The sequence below is a fragment of the Abrus precatorius genome, unplaced genomic scaffold (genome assembly GCF_003935025.1).
Source record: "Abrus precatorius isolate BTA unplaced genomic scaffold, Abrus_2018 Scaffold7, whole genome shotgun sequence".
Lineage (NCBI taxonomy): Eukaryota > Viridiplantae > Streptophyta > Magnoliopsida > Fabales > Fabaceae > Abrus > Abrus precatorius.
The window spans coordinates 30,934,553-30,952,237 of NW_020874417.1; the positions used below are offsets into that span (position 1 = coordinate 30,934,553).

The window sequence follows — 17,685 nt, forward strand, 5'->3', positions numbered from 1 at the left end:
GGTTCCAACACAAAAGGGTATAGAAGAAATGACACCCCAGAAAAGCATTTATATATATGATGTAATACCTGGTACATGGGCTTGTTTGCATTAAGGATAATAAAGGATTAATAGGTGGGGACCACACTACAATTTCCAAGGAGGCTTCCAAGGGAATGGGAGAGAGACAGGTGTACCTAAGGGTGTTGCTTGTTGCTTTGGGCATGTTCTCCAACCCAATGCACATGCATCCACATGATTCTTCTTCACAACACCCCAACCTCTCTAAACCACCACCACCTTTCATCACACACACCTTCATCTAATAAGACCACCCTGGATTATTCCTCTCCCACTTTCCAAATTCAATGCATTCACAATTTCAATTTTCTCCCTTCACCCTTCTTCCAGCTCAATCAACGTGGCATTCCACATACACAAACTTATGGGGTTCATTATATTTAGTGTATGCTGCTTCAAGGGAAACCATGTTATAAGGTCATTAAAAAAATAAAGCATCACCGTATTATTATGATTTGTCACTACTTCTCTAAACAAAAAGTGGACAATTCAGATCATAATGTTGGGATAAGATAGATAATCACTGACATTCATGAACCATATTTTCCATTTTGCTTATAATTCAGTTCTCAAACCATCTTACGTGTATATCATTCCTGATCTTTACATAAAAAATTGATATTATGATGCTATAAAAAACGATACATTGTACTTGCATACGATATGAGACGAGATCCGACAAACATTCCTCCTTCCCCTTCAATTTCAATCTTCAAAGAAAGAAGGGTGATGCAAATTTACGATTACTTTGCCTCAACCAAAGCATGAAGACCGATCAAACTTCCAAAAAATAAAAAATAAAGGGCACCTGCTTAATGACGTCTACATACATTCAACTTAGAAAGTGGATGATAAAAACTAATGCTGCATGCTAAATTTGTCTTGAAAATTTATTGATGTACTCACCAGAGAGATTGGAAGAATCTATAATTTGCTACACAACAATTTATTTATTTTTGAAATTAAGTGGCACCAAATCTTCATAGATTCTGTGGTCCTAAATTAAAATCTTAACGTGGCTGTAGGAATGAAATTACTCGTCTCTTTTATCCATCTTTTTTCTTTTCTTATATATATTGTCAACTAATTAACAATGACACATTAACAAAAGAAAAGGCAAAAAAGAAAAAACCCTCTTTTAGGTGATGACATTCTCTCTTCTATTTACCAGTTCTTTTCCCTCATTGATGTGACAATTTTAACGGGGACATAGAAGAAAACACTTGACCGGAATCCAAGATATGTAACCATGTCTTAAATTTCCATTATTCCCAACATCTTATCATTGTTGCACAGTGCACACACTCATGATGATCAATCGTTTTCCTCTCTACTCCGTTTATTTCTGTTCCGAATCGATACGTCATTTACATGATATTTTCTACCTTACTAAGATTACATTCTTAAAGGCATTTTAGACGTTGATTTCTAATAAGCCATGCATCCAAAGCATGTCAAAATTTTAGACATAGTTGTGTCTTTCTCTCTTGCATAGGATCCTAATCCATGCCACATTTAAGATGCTGAAATGCTAACATTAATAAGAGCACATACAGAAGCCAATGATTTCGTGACAGACATAAAAACGAGTTCGTCTAGGCACGGTAAATTATGGCCTGCGTTTGCAATTTAAAGAATCAAATTAAGATCTTAGTGCTTGACCGAGCCATCAATAAGCTATTTGGAACAAGTCTTGGACAAATATACATGCATGATTGGCAAATATAGCACACAAGATTCATCCAATTTATTATTTGCGTAAACATAAGTTGAGTCAAACTATTTTATACATGGTGGAGAATAACTATTTAGAATCAATAGAGGAACATGGAAATTTCTCATGGCCTAAATGGAGGAGAAATTTTCTGCTTAGAACAACTTGAAGAACACATGGTTGGTCTGCAAATATAAAATACTAATAATTACATTAAAATCTCAAGCATCAATTGTTGATATTGAAACCGAATTAGAATAATCAGAAATAATAGAAAAAAAATTATGCCCTAGAAAAAAGAAAGCTCCCACCTTCAATTTTGAATCTTCTGAGCGTGGACCATAAACACAAACAAGAGAGGGGCAGTTTTGTCAACGGAATTAATGGGAATTAATGGAAAACAGAATTGTATGGAATTGATTGCACAATTATTTGTAACGGTTATTCTTTTATTTAACATAATTAGCTATAAATCTATATATGGTAGTTTAGCTGATTTATTGGGCTGAAATCAACGTTACAGCTTGTAATATTACTGTATTTATATGAGCAATCTGAATGAGAAGTACACAGTTCTTGGCCAAATATTTTCTTAGTCTAACAAGTTTGTGACTGTGGATGCATAAACACGAAAATATTTTCAACTTAGATGAGGGAAAATAAAGCGCGTTCAACGTGTCAAATAAGTTAACATTTAGCTTATTTGACTAGTTTATAGTTTAAAAAGATGGTATATAAATAGTTTTTTTATTAAGTGAAATGATCTAATTACAAAATCTCAAATGATTTTAAAAAATAAGTTTTGTTTTAATTATTCATTAAGTCTCTGAATTATTTAAATTTTTAAAATAAATATTTATATTTAACTAAAATAATTTTTAAATTCAAGAACCCATTACATTTTTTTAAATATATAGATATATGTAAAAAATTTAAAGAAATCAATAACCTATTAATTAATTTAACCTAAATTTAAACACATGTTTAAAGAATTTAAATTCCTTCCGCTTAAACATATGAGACTTCGTTAAATATAATTTCTTTTAAACTTATTATATTTTTTAGATGCAATTATATGAACTATATGAAACTTTTTTACGGGTGATTTTATTACTTATTTCTTATCTTTCTTTTTAACACCGTTTTTATTGTTCCATCATAAAAATATTTTATTAAATTTATAAATAATTTTATTTAATATTGTTATTTTAATTTTTATTGAGTTGTGAATACACAATTTTTGTTACTTATTTGATTCAACTACAACTTGAGGAGGAAGGAAAACATACATTTGTAGAAGTTCTCTAATAAGCTGATTGTGGAACATTAATTTTGCAGATTATTTAACAAGAAGAAGAAGAAGAAGAGAGAGGGTTAGTTGCTAGTAAATTATTAACGGGTGTTAATTGAAATAACGATGAAAATAATTCATTAACCACAAAATATTTGCCCTGACGATGTTACAATGTCCACTTTTGACAATTATCATTTTCAAAATATTTTTTTAAGTCAAAAATATTTTAGAATTTTTTTATTAAGACCAACTTAAAAGATTGTGTCAAATATACAATTAAAAATATATTTATTTATTTTAATATTAATCACTTTTACTACCCTACCATGACTAGGTACACAAACAACTCATTAGAATTTAAATTTTAATTAATCATCATTTTCCCGCTGTACATTATATATAGTAAACCCATTATCTAACCATTTTTTTTTTGTTAAATTCAAATTCGTTAATAATAATAATAATAAGATATCAAATAAAGGTAATAATAATAATAATAATTGGTCGATGCAACTCTACAAGAAAATTGAAAAAGAGAAATTCCGGCAAGATACCTTGAAATTGGAAGATTCTGCTCTGAATTTTCTCTCTTTCTTTCTCCATGGAAGAAAACAGACACGGAGTGACTCAGATCTGAAACAAAGAAAACAACACCCATTCTCTTTCTCTTTGTTCCTCCCCATTCACTGTGGAAAATGTCGAGCGACAGCGACGAAGATGAGCTCCTTCAGATGGCGCTGAAGGAACAATCGCAGCGAGATCTCAACTATGGCAAATCCTCTTCCAATTCCCGCAAGCCAGTCGCCAACTACGTCCAACAGCCAAAGAAATCCGCGCCTCCGTCCAAGCAATCGCAGGGAAAAGGCAGAGTCGTGGACGACGACGACGATTCCGAAGTCGAGATGCTTAGCATATCCAGCGGTGACGAGGACAACGCTAAGGATCCCAATGCGTCATCCAGGAACAGAGGCGCTGCTGCCGCCGCCGGAAGAGCCGGACCGCGGGACGATGATCGCGCCTGGGACGGCGAGGAGCCTAGTCGCTGGAAGCATGTCGACGAGGCTGAGGTATGGCACTGGCTCTGAATAGCGTGTTAAATTGATTTCTGCTGATTCTTGATTAATTTCAAGTTGTCTAGTCTAGTACGTTTATTTATAACGTGCTCAAAGATTGCTAGGTTTAACTATTGTGAGTGTTGGAATATCTTGTAGAATCAATTAGTAGTGTGTGATTCCTTATTTTATAATGTTTCTGCATTTGATTCCTTGCTTAATTGTGCTCAATAGCCTTATTGTAGTAAGAACCGGAGCTTTGGTACAATGATTGTAACTGTCTCCTTGTGGTTTGGAGGGAGATTTATAGCTTCAGGCTACCTTTTCTTAGTCCTAGTGTGTTAATGAGCTTGGCTGCTTGGCTTGTGCTAGTAGTTTGGTAGTACTGTACTAGTATTGGTCAGATTCTTAATGTAAATGGATGTTAGTGAGAGGCGGGTATGGTCTATTTCTGTGGGAATAATTCAAGTCTAACAAAATGGGCAGCGGGAGAGAAGAATTGAAATTTTGCTGCTTTGTTCATCTTGGATTTCTTCCATTAGAATATATGTTTATTATATGGAAGTACTTATGAAATTCTGTTTAATTTAATGTAGTTGGGCTTCTTTGACAGCTTGCTCGTAGGGTCCGTGAAATGAGGGAAACAAGAACAGCACCTGTGGCTCAAAAATTTGAAAGGAAAGCTTCAGCATTGGGTAGAAAGGGCCTTACCTACTTGCAGTCATTCCCTCGTGGCATGGAATGTGTTGATCCACTGGGATTGGGGTAAAGTTCATTTTGATGCTTATCTTGCATTGCTTTTGCACTGTTCCCCTCTTCCTCTTGTTAGATTTTTGCTTTATAGCTGGAGTTATCTTCCATGCTTCTTCAGTTTTCTGAGGATTAATCCTGTAGATTTCTTGGTATTGGCATTTGGCAGGATCATAGACAACAGAACTTTGAGGTTGATCACTGAGTCTTCAGATAGTTCTCCTAGGACTGACAAGGATAATCAGGATGGCAGGTTACGTGGTAATTATTTTTTTGTTATTAGATACTATGTAGCATATTTAATTTATTAAAGTCATTGCCTTTATGGTCCTTTTATTTTTCCATCCATAAAAAACTTTTTGCAAATTGTGTCTTTTGTGACAAGGTTAGATTAAGAGAAAAGAAATACCTAGGGTGCACTCTTGCAATCCACCAGGACAGATAAGGTCTTGTTTTGCATTTATCATTAATACAGATTCTTTGCACTTCATTATTTGTCAATGGAGTAAAGGTACTGTTTAGGAAGGTAAACAGTATCTGAGAGAGTAATCTATATGGAATAGGGATATGGGAGAATTTGTTGGTAAGTAGTTTGGCCTGTAAAAAATCTTAGTGATCTGAATAGGATGTTTAATTGTTAGAAATAAGAGTTTAAAAGGTGAAGAAGATGGAAATAATCTTAGGCTTCACACACATAGAGTTCTCTGGTATCATAGCTTAAGGTGGAATCACAAATTTTGACTAGAGGCTCAAACATTTTCTGATTCTTTAATTCTGATTATGTCATTTTAAATAAGACTGGTAAGAAATTGGGAGTTATGTAATCCACAACTCAGGACCCAGGTAACTAATCCACCTACAATAAACATGGTGAAAACCCAGTAACTGAGATAAATTGAGGAAATACCCACAAAACAACAGCCCATTTATAGATTAACCTAATACCTATTTTGACTTTTGTGGGATAATATTATATTTACGGTTTCTCTTAGATGTTTAACTCATGGCTATTTCAAGAGTTCCTGTTTCTCATTTGCTGGGAGGCAATTACTTTTAAGAGTTTTTCATTTCCTTTCATATTTAAATTGCTTGAGGATGTGGCCATGGTTTAGAAACAAATATGTTCTTCCTGATTGTTTCTTTAAGACTAAAAGTAAGAAATTGTTATTGGAAGATATTTTTGATATTGGAAAGATATTATTGTAATTTAAATAAAATAGGCAATGATGAGCTTGAAATGTGTTGGGTAAGCAGAAGGATATTATGTGCATGTGTGTCTAGTGGTGTGAAATATTTTGTGTGATTTGGGTTTTCCATTATGAAGGAACAATATATTGAGTGTTCTCTATCTCTCCCTCCTCCTTGCTCTCTCTCCCCGCTTTCTGCTTTAATAAAAGGTAATCATTTGGGATAATTTCTGAAGGAATGGAATGTTGAATGCATCCATTTTTGGAGGGAATGACCATTTTCTAATTCTGTGAAGTTGTTAGCAAACATGTTTACTAATTCATTTTCCATTCCTACTATCTGTTGAATTCTCCCTTTCTCTTTCATTTATGTTTTCATATCTAAACATGAGACTTGTTAACAAAATTTTTGGTTACCTGCTTGCTTGCATCAGGTTGGTTGTGCGTGCAATTCAAATTTCAAAATAATAATAATAATAATAATAACAATGATGCAGAGTTATTTTGTTTTTATCCAAAAAAAGAAAAAAATTTGAATGCTAATCTCTTTGAAAATAATTGGGAAACTATAACTGTGCACAAGTACTTACCATATTAAATAATGTTTATAAGCATGTGGCTATAAATGGGTATGTTATCAAATGAGTTCTACTTTACCAAAGTATGTAGCAAATAACCATTATTAGATAGTATTGTTGAGATTTATTGGAAAACTTATGACAACTTTCTTCTTCTTCAATTTAGCCCTCCTTTTGATTTGGGTGTATGTGGTTCTTCTTTAAGTGTTCATGATGTTGATAGCGTCTTTGATGCCATTATACAGAAAAATTGCTGTATTTTTCGGAGAACTTCGATGCAAAGCTGTTCTTATCACGGATACACAGTAATACCAGTGCTGCTGATCTGGAGGCTGGCGCGCTTGCTTTGAAAACTGATTTCAAAAGTCGTACTGAGCAGAGAAAACAGTTGGTTAAGGACAACTTTGATTGCTTTGTCTCTTGCAAAACAACAATCGATGGTATGGACTTATATTTTTGCATGATATTCAAACCCTAATTTAACCATAGAGAAGTAGTCTTTTATTCTTGGGTGACTGGTATTCCAGTCATGCTCAAGTTCTTACTCTTTCTTCTCATTGGTTGTCCTTGCATGTTGGTAAAGGAGTAAAGTTTTATAGCATCAATACCCAAGAATCTTCTTTTATTTTAATGTGAAGCACTTCTTTTTTGATTTACAGATATTGAGTCAAAGTTAAGACGGATTGAGGATGACCCTGAAGGATCTGGGACTTCCCATTTGTTTAATATTATTCAAGGAGTCAGTTTGCAAGCTAATCGTGCTCTGAAGCCTTTATTTGAGAGACAGGTGACTGAAGTCTATATTCTAAATTTTCTTGTGGCTGCTATGCTAGATTTCAGAATAATTTTATTCATGACTTCTTATTTGTGTAGGCTCAAGCAGAAAAAATTAGGACTGTTCAAGGAATGCTACAGAGGTTCCGGACGCTTTTCAACCTACCAACTACTATCCGTGTCAGCATTAGCAAGGGTGAATATGATTTGGCAGTCAGGGAGTACAAGAAGGCCAAGTCAATTGCTCTGCCCTCCCATGTATAAAATTTTTATATTGATGTAGACCTTTATGTAGGCTTCCCTTGTTTGATTGATCAACAAGTTTATTTTTGAGGTTTCTTGAAATTTTTGTATACTTGCTCCTGAATTTTTACTCTCAAGATTCATCCATACAAGAATGGCATCTGTTTGAGCATTTAGTAGGGTATATCATGTTTGTGGATTTTATCTGATTATTCTAACCATTTGCTCAGTCATGTTCTCTTACGTACTGAATTTAACTATTCTTATGGTATTGATTCAGATTCAGGTGGGTATCCTGAAACGTGTTCTTGAAGAAGTTGAAAAAGTGATGAATGAGTTCAAGTCTATGCTTTTTAAGTCTATGGAAGATCCACAAATAGATTTAACAAATGTGAGCTTTTAATTCCTTCTGTTTATGTGCTATGTTGGAATGAAATTAATTGAAAAGAAGCATTGAGCCATAAACAAGGTTGCTTTTCATTAATTGTTTGATGGGTGAAAAGGCATAAGTGAGGGATAAATTTCATTATTTGTTATGTTTGTTTGTAGATTGATTTTACTTAAGGCTTTACCATTTTATTCCCTTCATTCTTTTTTAACATGATATCTTAAAGTTTATTGAAGCACATCTTTTTGGACATGCCACTGGTAGTGGGCTAGTGATGACATCTTTGGTTAGTTTGTGGGAGATACTAGGTTCAAACATCTGTGCAACCATCCTTGAAATATTGCATATCATTTGGGCATGACCCTGGTACGGTTTATTGGATTGAATTTTGAAAAGAATTACTTAAGCTTGTGCAACTTTGTGTGTGTTTGGATTCATGTTTGAATGGTCAGGGATCCATGTTACTTCAATGCTATTAGTTGTAACTTCTGAATTGGATCCACATTTATAAAATTTTGAATGTGTTTCCAAGCATGCACTTAATGAACTCAAATCACACTGCTTATGCTAAGACTACTTATACTTTAAGTTGCTGTTTGTTGTTTCTACCCATGGCTGTTTTAAAGTTGTTGCCATCTCCAATATGCAAACAGATTGGATTGCCTTGCTGCATTCTTTGTTTTCTTGTTCTTTTATGCCAATGGGGGGGATACCTTATACTCAGCCTCTTGTACTTTAAATTAAGTTTGTTTATCTATAAAAGGCAAAAAAAACCTACTGAGTTCAACATGGATCTGTAAAAAACTCATCAAAATAAGGCCCATTGGTCTAACAAACGGTCATGTTCTGAAAATCAAGATATCAAAATGTGCTAATGACAAGGACAGGGAAACATCGTTTAATAGATAGTCAGCTTTCTAAAACAGAACTTAAGCTTTGTCATGAGTGCATATCAAGATGTGCAGGGTTCTGTTCTGTATTTATTGAATAATTTTTTAAACTATGTATTATATATTGGTTTTTGTCAGTATTTTATGTGACATTGTGGTGTCTGTAGCATGTAGAAGAGACATCAGTTAGGAACAGCTCAATCCTTATACTTTTGTTGTTTGTATTGATACAAGTAAAACCTACCTATGCTGACAGCATAATGGACTGGTGATATTTATATTGTGTTGGTGATCAAGTTAGAGATGGATTGCTGTGGTCTTGTTTTTCTGTTTGCTGGGGTGATTCTAACACTTGTATGTTCTTGATGTAGCTTGAGAATACTGTGAGGTTACTGTTGGATTTGGAGCCAGAGTCAGATCCAGTATGGCATTATTTGAATATACAGGTTAAAAAATTACTATCCATGCCATGTGTTTAAAATGTTTACCGTTTAGTTTTCATATTTAGTGCTAGAGATGTTTTGACTATATACTGAACAATATTAAAGACTAAGGATAAATGCCAATTGCTTGGATGTTGTTGTTGGTAAAATTGTCGTAGACCTGTTGTGTAGACTAAGTACTATGTTGATTTGTACCTTCTCCCCCTTTAAGTGTATTTGTACTTGCTAATTTTTCTCCCTTGGAGCTTCAATTTTGTTTTTTCTAGAACTCTTCATTTTCACTTTATATGAGATGGCCAAATTGTTGAGTTCATTGGATTTGTTTCCTTCACAGAATCAGAGAATTCGGGGTTTGCTTGAGAAGTGTACTTTAGATCATGAGGCTAGAATGGAAAATTTGCAAAATGAATTGCGTGAAAGGGCTCTTTCTGATGCTAGATGGACGCAAATTCAAGAAGAAATGAGTGAACCTGTAAGTGTAAAGTTTATTTTGATGCAATGTCATTACGCTTGGTTAAGATTTTGGTGTAATATTTTTATTTAATATGCTTTTTATAACTATTGTCAGTCAGATATCAACAACTCTTCTATTCTTGATAATACTGATCCTGTGGTCCAGTCACATCTGGTTGATCTAACTGGTGAAGAGGTAGATGCCTTAAGAGGAAGGTATATCTGCAGATTAACTGCTGTAATCATCCATCATATACCAGCATTCTGGAAGGTTTCACACTCTGTTTTCAGTGGAAAATTTGCTAAGGTATTATTATTTGATGTATATATGCTTGAGTTATTTATAACATTTAATTTTCATTCTCAGTTATGGCATGTCTAAATGCTCATGTTTTCTCTTTTCTTTATTCTCTGCTCCTACTTTCAAGTTTTAATTTCTTTTCCTCTGTAATCTAGACTCCATAGGATACTTCTGGAAATGATGTTATGATTTTTATTATTTTTTTTTGCATTTTACCATTCTATATATTTTATTTTAAAGTTTTTTTTTTTTTTTTTAAGTTGTCATACATAATTACACTTGCTACTTATTTGTGCGGCCTTTTTCTTTTCCAGTCTTCCCAAGTTACCACAGAGTCAAATTCAAACGTTTCTGCAAATAAAATTGAAGAAAAAGCTGGAGATGGGAAATACTCCAGCCATTCTCTTGATGAAGTTGCTGCAATGATATGCAGCACAATATCGCTGTATGGAGTGAAGGTAATTGTGTTTCACATGATTCTTTCTCCTGCTATAAAAATATATTTATCTGACCATAAATGATAAGAAACTTGGGAGAACCATACCAAAAAGGCTAACCGTTGTAATTGGAGAATCCAATGCCTTATAAACCCCACAGTAGGAATCCCATACTTCCAATGTAAGATCCTAGTCCCATACCTTGCAATTAGATCTTAACACCTTGCAATTCTGTACTAATATTGGTCATTATAGTCTCCTGAATTTAACTTAGATAACTGGTTTATTCTGTCTTGGAGTTTTATCAATGATCGACCTTTCTTTTTCAAGATCCAGCTTGTATTTGACTCCTTCCTTCTCTATGTTTATAATCCTAATTTTTTATATAAACATAAAATTGTGGGGCTACCTACATACCAAAACATAATCCCACAATTTAGAGAAGAATATATTCAACATGGTTGATTTGACACACAGAATGTAGTCCATGATTTTCTCTTTTTCATATTGGTTTTGGATACATATCCTGATTGCCTATATTGGTTCAGGTTACTAACATTTTTCATGAGCTAGAGGAATCAAATGTCCTCCGGTCCTACATGAGTGATGCCATAGAAGATATATCTAAAGCATGTGTGGCTTTGGAATTGAAGGAAGTGGCTCCTCAGATTGCTGGTATTAATTCTCTGAATCTAAAAATTATTGTCTTCTGTTAAGTTTTTCAGTGCATGTATCTCTTTTTGTTACAGTTAGTGCTATTCGAGCACTGCAATCAGAAATTATAAGGATATATGTTCTGAGGCTTTGCTCTTGGATGCGAGCATCAGTTGAAGATGTCTCCAAGGATGTGACATGGGTTATTGTTTCAATTCTTGAAAGGAATAAATCCCCATATGCAATCTCATACTTGCCTCTAACATTCCGTTCAGTTGTAGCTTCAGCGATGGATCAAATCAATTCGTAAGTCTATATATTATCCTATAGGATCTGATACGGTTTTTGCTCAAACCAATTACATGAATTATATATTTTTTATGTCCCAATTATGTATTCATATTCAAACCTGGCCCAGGATAATTTCTTAATTCTTTGTTTGGCTGACCATTTATAACAGTTTAGGGTGTGTTTGATTATGTTTTTTAGTTTTGTTTTGCAAAACAATTTTTAAAAACTGTTTTTTAGCAACCACAAGTTAGAAAAAACCTGTTTGATGATTGGATTTTAAAAATAGTTTTTGAATGAAAAAGTAATTGCCATAAAAAAATCTATATATTCCTTTTCTTTTTTTGATATTTTGTACAATTTTTAAAAACTGTTTTTCAGCAACCACAAGTTAGCAAAAACCTGTTTGATGATTGGATTTTAAAAATAGTTTTTGAATGACAAAGTAATTGCCATAAAAAAAATCTATATATTCCTTTTCTTTTTTTGATATTTTGTTGGTTCTCGCTTTCTCTCATTATCTATCAGCAACTCTTCAAAGAAACTCCCAAACCTTTGAAATCCACCATTTGCTACCACTGAGTTGAACATTATTGTCTTTCTCTGACAACCCTTTGACAATATTTTGAGGGACACAATACAACCAAGACCCCACAACATTTTTCGTTCATGGAAGCTGTGGCCACTTGTTCAAAAAGTGCATAAAATGCAGTGGCAAATGTGACTGATAACCCCTTTTGCTGAGGCATTTTTTTGTGGGGTAGGGGAATCTTCTCCCTCATAATCAAAAGGTTTGAAACCATAATTTCATTCACAAAGCTGCAAATGCTCGTAACTCCCTTTGTTTTGATGGATATAACCCACGGAATCCACACCTCTCAAGCATTGTCTCCAACCAGCTAAAATATTTTCCGACTGTTGTTTTTCTGACCAACCACTGTTCTGTTCTGCCTTCTGTTTTGAGTAATTTTTTTTATATTTGTTTATATATGTATCTTATTTAGGTAGATATGAATATAGGTTATTCAATTTGCATCTAAAATTCCATCCTATCCTACAAATCACTATCCACTATAGTGGCTGCTATTTGGTATTGATAACTGTGAGCTGTACGTATGAAGAGAGAAAAAGGAAAAAAGTTGTGGGAAAATACTTACAAAATGATCCACCAAGGAAATAGTTTGATATCAAAGTTCTTAATAGAAGTTGAATTGGCCAAGAACTATTAGAACTAAATGCTGTTTGCATTAGAATTTATGTTTAGTTTTAGGAACTAATTTTCTTGATATTTTTTGGGGGACATGCTTGTAATTTCTTTCCTTACCTTTGTCTGATTTTTATTGTCTAGTGAACTATCTTCTGAGTGAAGTTTATTGTTTCTGTATTTGCCATGGACCAATAAGGAAAAAAATGTCAAGATCTTAATTTGCATGAGAACCCTGTCCTGGGCTTTGCTAGTCTCTTGGTATTTTTTCTAATTGGTGCTAATATTTATATGATGATCTTTTCAGGATGCTTCAGTCCTTAAGGAATGAGGCAACAAAGTCAGAGGATACATTTATGCAGCTTCAAGAAATTCAGGAATCTGTCAGACTTGCGTTTTTAAACTGCTTCCTGGATTTTGCAGGTATATTGAATTGTCGACCTAATCTTATATCTAATAGCATACTTTTGCAGATAAAAGAAATAAAAGAAAATGAAAGCAAGACAGTGAAAGTAAAAAATGGTGTCAGAGCACTTAAAGACAATTCAGATATAAAATCAGCTTATGTTTCATTGTCAGGTAATTTAGAGCGTATTGGAATTGAACTTGGCCAACAGAGATCAGACAAAGAGGGCTCCCATTTACCAAATGGTTATGCATGTGAATTAGACAAAAATGGGCCTTCTGATCTTCAAGGAGGTGTTACGGATCCCCATCAACAACTATTGATTGTTCTGAGCAATATTGGATATTGTAAAGATGAACTTTCTTATGAGTTGTATGACAAATATAGACATATCTGGCTGCATTCCAGGTATTTTGTTGTTGTTTTCCCTTACCATATGAAAGTGTCTAATTTGTTAAAATATTGTGGAATTCATCAGGACTGCATACTATTAAAGTTGAGTGATGTTTGCTAACTTGGTTAGGTTGCAAGTGCTAACCCTGCTTTATTGAATGTATTTCAATTTTTAAGACTGATATTCAAGTTGGCTAGTAATAATATTCACCTGAGTAAATTATTCTCACGTATCATCACATTTGTCTGTGACTGAGTGACTAGTCACTTGTGCTATATACTATGTATTTACCAGTACATTCTGGTTCTTGGTTTGCCTTTAATTCAGGGGGAAGGATGAAGGAAACAGTGATGTACAAGATCTTGTAATTTGTTTCTCAGGGCTTGAAGAAAAGGTCCTTGAACAATATACTTTTGCAAAGGTAATGAGAAAAATATTGTTCCCATCCTCAAGAAAATAACTGGGAGGGAAGCAGATGAATATAGAGGCTGAGTCATAGTAGAATCTAATTACTTTTTTGGTATTGTAAACATTACATTTGTTGATTATTCTAAATGCAACTTTTCTGAATTATCTGAATCGCCTGCAATAATTGACAGTTTTCATTATTGGTTTAGTCATATCATATCACACACACTTGTAATTAGTGTATACTGAGGGATAGTAGCTAGCTGACCGTCTTCTGTACAAACCTGCATTGTGTGCAGCCTAAGTTTCTTCCATCAACTACAAATAATGAATGAAAATAAATGAACTTAATGTCTGCTTCCGTTTAACTTATACAAAGTTCTACTCATCAAGTCAGCTAATAACAGATGGTCAATGGTTAGCCTCTGATGAATTTTTTAATGTATATGTTCTGTTTGATGTGCTGGAGTATTAAATGTTAAATACCATAAAACATTTGAATTTAGATTAATAGTTGTCTGGATTAAAAAAGAATGGGTATTCTGGTGCAAGAAGGACCAGGGAGGTAACTGACACAGGGGGGGCTCATTCTTGTTGGAAAAAATTGCACTCTTTAGTTACTATTCATTACCATGATGATTTCTTGTGTTCTTATCAGGCAAACTTGATCAGATCTGCTGCCACGAATTATCTGTTGAATTCTGGTATTCAGTGGGGAGCAGCACCTGCAGTTAAAGTGAGGAGCTAGCGATGATAGTGTTTATTGTAAATATGACAGTTCTCATTATTTGTTTGTTTTCCTTCAAATTGTTTTTTTTTTTTCCTTTTTAAGGGAAATGCTGTTTTGATGTGTTATTCCATTTTATGCTGGTCTTTTTCAGGGTGTTCGTGATGCAGCAGTAGAGTTGCTGCACACATTGGTTGCTGTGCATGCAGAGGTAATTATCGCATGTCAAATGGATATGAATCCTACATTCATTTTTTAAAAATAGCTGAATAATGAAATACAAAGCATTAGAGGATAAGATATCTTCCTTAGGAATGCAACAAAATGTAGTATAATCTACTTTCTTCAACAAAATACTGATATTTGCAAGTAAATCTTGAGATCAGAGATTTCCTTTCCATGGAAGATACCAAAGGGATCAGATAACACTGCCATATTATGCTTCTTACACTGGACAAAACCTGTGAAAGGAAATGCTCTGAGTCTGACTTGAGTTTCACTAGAATTACCAAAAACCCTTTTCCTGTTATAACTAGATGCTGGACAATGTAGAAATAAATGTTTGTTTTTTTAATTCAATTATTGAATCACCACATCAGTAGTCTTGACGAAGGACACCAAAGGGGCTTTTTTATATCCAATGGATTTTGAAGGAATATTTTGTTTTCTGAAAGTAAATTTTATGGTCATCTGACTTGCATGTTAATGGACCATGGTATATACTTTGCTAAACTTTTGCCGTTGTTCAAATTGGTTTTTTGGCCATACACCTTGTTACCAGTGAATAACCTGAACATGATGTGTTGAGCATTTTAGTGATAAGCAATTCTTGCTTTAGAAACTTAGTTTGTAAACTGTGCTTTTATGTTTACAGTTTAAACAATATCTGATAAGCACTGATGTAATATTAATAATTGTTTCTTATATATGCTCGAAGATTGTCTGTTGAGATGTAATGTCTTTTGTCATAGGTTTTTGCTGGTGCTAAACCGCTTTTGGATAAAACACTAGGCATTCTGGTGGAAGGCTTGATTGATACATTCATCAGCATTTTCCATGAAAATGAAAGTAAGGATCTTAGTGTGCTTGATACAAATGGATTCTGTCAGCTCATGCTTGAGGTAAGTTGTACTGTAGCATATTAAGCCCTTGCTGAAGTTTATGGCATACCTTGATTTAGGGATGGGCAAACTTCCCCTTCACCCCCAAAATTTGGATGTATTTAGAAAGAAAAAAAATGTAGTAAACACCTTTTGTTATATTATTTTTCTATAATATAACAAAATGGAAGATGCTTCTATAAATATGTTTCATGGCCTTGACCTATGGTATTTATTTAGACAGGATGACTAAGAACTTAATTTTTAGCTCAGATTGTTGACTAGTTGACTTGTATCTCTGCAGCTTGAGTACTTCGAGACTATATTAAACCCATACTTTACATCTGATGCAAGAGATTCCTTGAAGTCTTTACAAGGATTAATTTTGGAAAAAGCCACGGAGAGTGTGACTGATGCGGTTGACAATCCAGGACATAATCGTCGGCCAACTCGCGGTAGTGAAGATGCAATTGCAGATGATAAACAAGGATCTACCGTATCACCAGATGAGCTCATTGTAAGCAACTTGATAATTTAGTTTGGTATTCATTTCATGTCTAAATGCTGTGGAACTGAATAAACTAGTAATTTTTTTGGTTCGTTGATTGGTGGTTGGGTGTTATCTTACCCTAGACATAGTTATCAATGGCAAGCTACAGCAGCGCTATAGTAGTATAATGGAGCAGAGCAGCCAGAGTCTGCTATAAAATTTGAATAACGAAGCATTTTCAAATAGCGGTTGCAATAGTAATGCTAGAGATTTTATTTTTTTATATACTTGTTTTTGCCCTAAAAAACCATTGTTTAGGGAGAATTTTTTTAGGGGCAGCAATGGTATTTCTCTTCTGCTTTTAAGAATTTAAAATTCCTAATTGAATATAGTTTCCCATGCTTTTATCTATACCACCCACACTGCAACCAGCAATATTATTTTGTTGTTTTCTTTTATTTTTATTGTTATTTACTCATATGTTTTGCTTAAGACCTATAACTTTTTTATTTTTAATTATGAAGGTATCATGAATTTTGGGTTCTTTTTATTATTATTTTTGAGCATTTATACATATAGTATAAAATATTTAATTTGTATATAAAATTTCTAAATAATGGTCATCCTGTTATATGCTATCCCACTATAGAATTTTTTGGCTTTGACCGCCAGCTGAGATTGATAACTATGCTGGTATACGCGTTTGTATTGTCATGAAAATGTGGTTTATTTTAATGTGGATTCCTTATTTTGTTAAAGTGGTTCTGGAACTAGTCATTCGAAGTTGAATTCTGTTACTAAATATACTATCTGACGCTGTATAGTGTATTTCAGTCTCTTGCGCAGCAGTACAGCTCGGAGTTCCTTCAATCAGAGCTTGAGCGCACACGCATTAACACAGCATGCTTTGCGGAATCTATTCCTTTGGACTCGGTGCCAGAACCAGCCAAATCTGCCTACTCCTCCTTCAGGAACTCGGTGGATTCTCCTAGCAGAAACTACAGAAGTACCTCTAATACTGGATCCTCGAGTTTCTCTCGGCACAGACATTGATGAGTTAAATTAGCACCTTAATTCTTCTAGTTTGTTTGCCTATTATGTATTTTATTGTAGTATATTTTTGGTTTTATAGTTAATGAAAATTTGTATTCTTTGCATTATTATTTCTTTGTTTGTAAAGGTGGATGACAATTACCACATATTATTGAGTTTTGAAGCATAGGTCGGCATTCCTGTATGCCTTGAACAGTGCATTCAGTTTTGTCATTGAGTTTTAAATGGTCGGGTTATTTGTAGCAGAATTGCTGGACCCTTTGGACTGAGATTAATGAATGTAGCTTGTCCATCATCTCGGTAAAGCCTTGCATTAAACAAACCTCAAAATTGCTGCACTTTTATCTGTTTGTTTTAGATCACTGGTTCGGAATTTTCAATCTGTGGATATTTTTCT

General features: G+C 33.9%; 1 protein-coding gene across 7 annotated transcripts; it reads left to right on the plus strand.

Annotated features, from left to right (window-relative positions):
- The first annotated feature begins 3,585 nt into the window (after positions 1–3,585).
- Positions 3,586–17,685, plus strand: LOC113871246 (exocyst complex component SEC5A-like). 7 transcript variants are annotated; one of them, XM_027508209.1, is made up of 22 exons: positions 3,764–4,135; positions 4,734–4,885; positions 5,040–5,131; positions 6,881–7,075; positions 7,295–7,422; positions 7,509–7,667; positions 7,939–8,043; positions 9,302–9,376; positions 9,708–9,845; positions 9,942–10,133; positions 10,442–10,585; positions 11,113–11,239; positions 11,314–11,524; positions 13,018–13,133; positions 13,290–13,524; positions 13,838–13,931; positions 14,577–14,654; positions 14,800–14,856; positions 15,617–15,766; positions 16,050–16,262; positions 17,070–17,291; positions 17,416–17,623. In XM_027508209.1, the coding sequence occupies exons 1-21, from the start codon at positions 3,764–3,766 to the stop codon at positions 17,286–17,288; spliced, it is 3,252 nt and encodes a 1,083-aa protein (XP_027364010.1). In that variant the 3' UTR covers positions 17,289–17,291; positions 17,416–17,623. The 7 variants fall into 7 exon arrangements, 6 of the variants coding, with proteins under 6 accessions (XP_027364009.1, XP_027364013.1, XP_027364015.1 ...); XM_027508208.1 differs by having other exon boundaries at positions 3,586–4,135; positions 7,933–8,043; positions 17,070–17,685; XM_027508212.1 differs by having other exon boundaries at positions 3,594–4,135; positions 7,933–8,043; positions 9,993–10,133; positions 17,070–17,581.

What these genes read in the sequence shown, in the direction of transcription:
- LOC113871246 (XM_027508208.1), top strand. Translation starts at nt 3,764, where the DNA reads ATGTCGAGCGACAGCGACGAAGATGAGCTCCTTCAGATGGCGCTGAAG. An exon ending in AGCCTTTATTTGAGAGACAG is followed by an intron (nt 7,423 to 7,508) that starts GTGACTGAAGTC and finishes TTATTTGTGTAG; the next exon opens with GCTCAAGCAGAAAAAATTAG. An exon ending in CACAAATAGATTTAACAAAT is followed by an intron (nt 8,044 to 9,301) that starts GTGAGCTTTTAA and finishes TTCTTGATGTAG; the next exon opens with CTTGAGAATACTGTGAGGTT.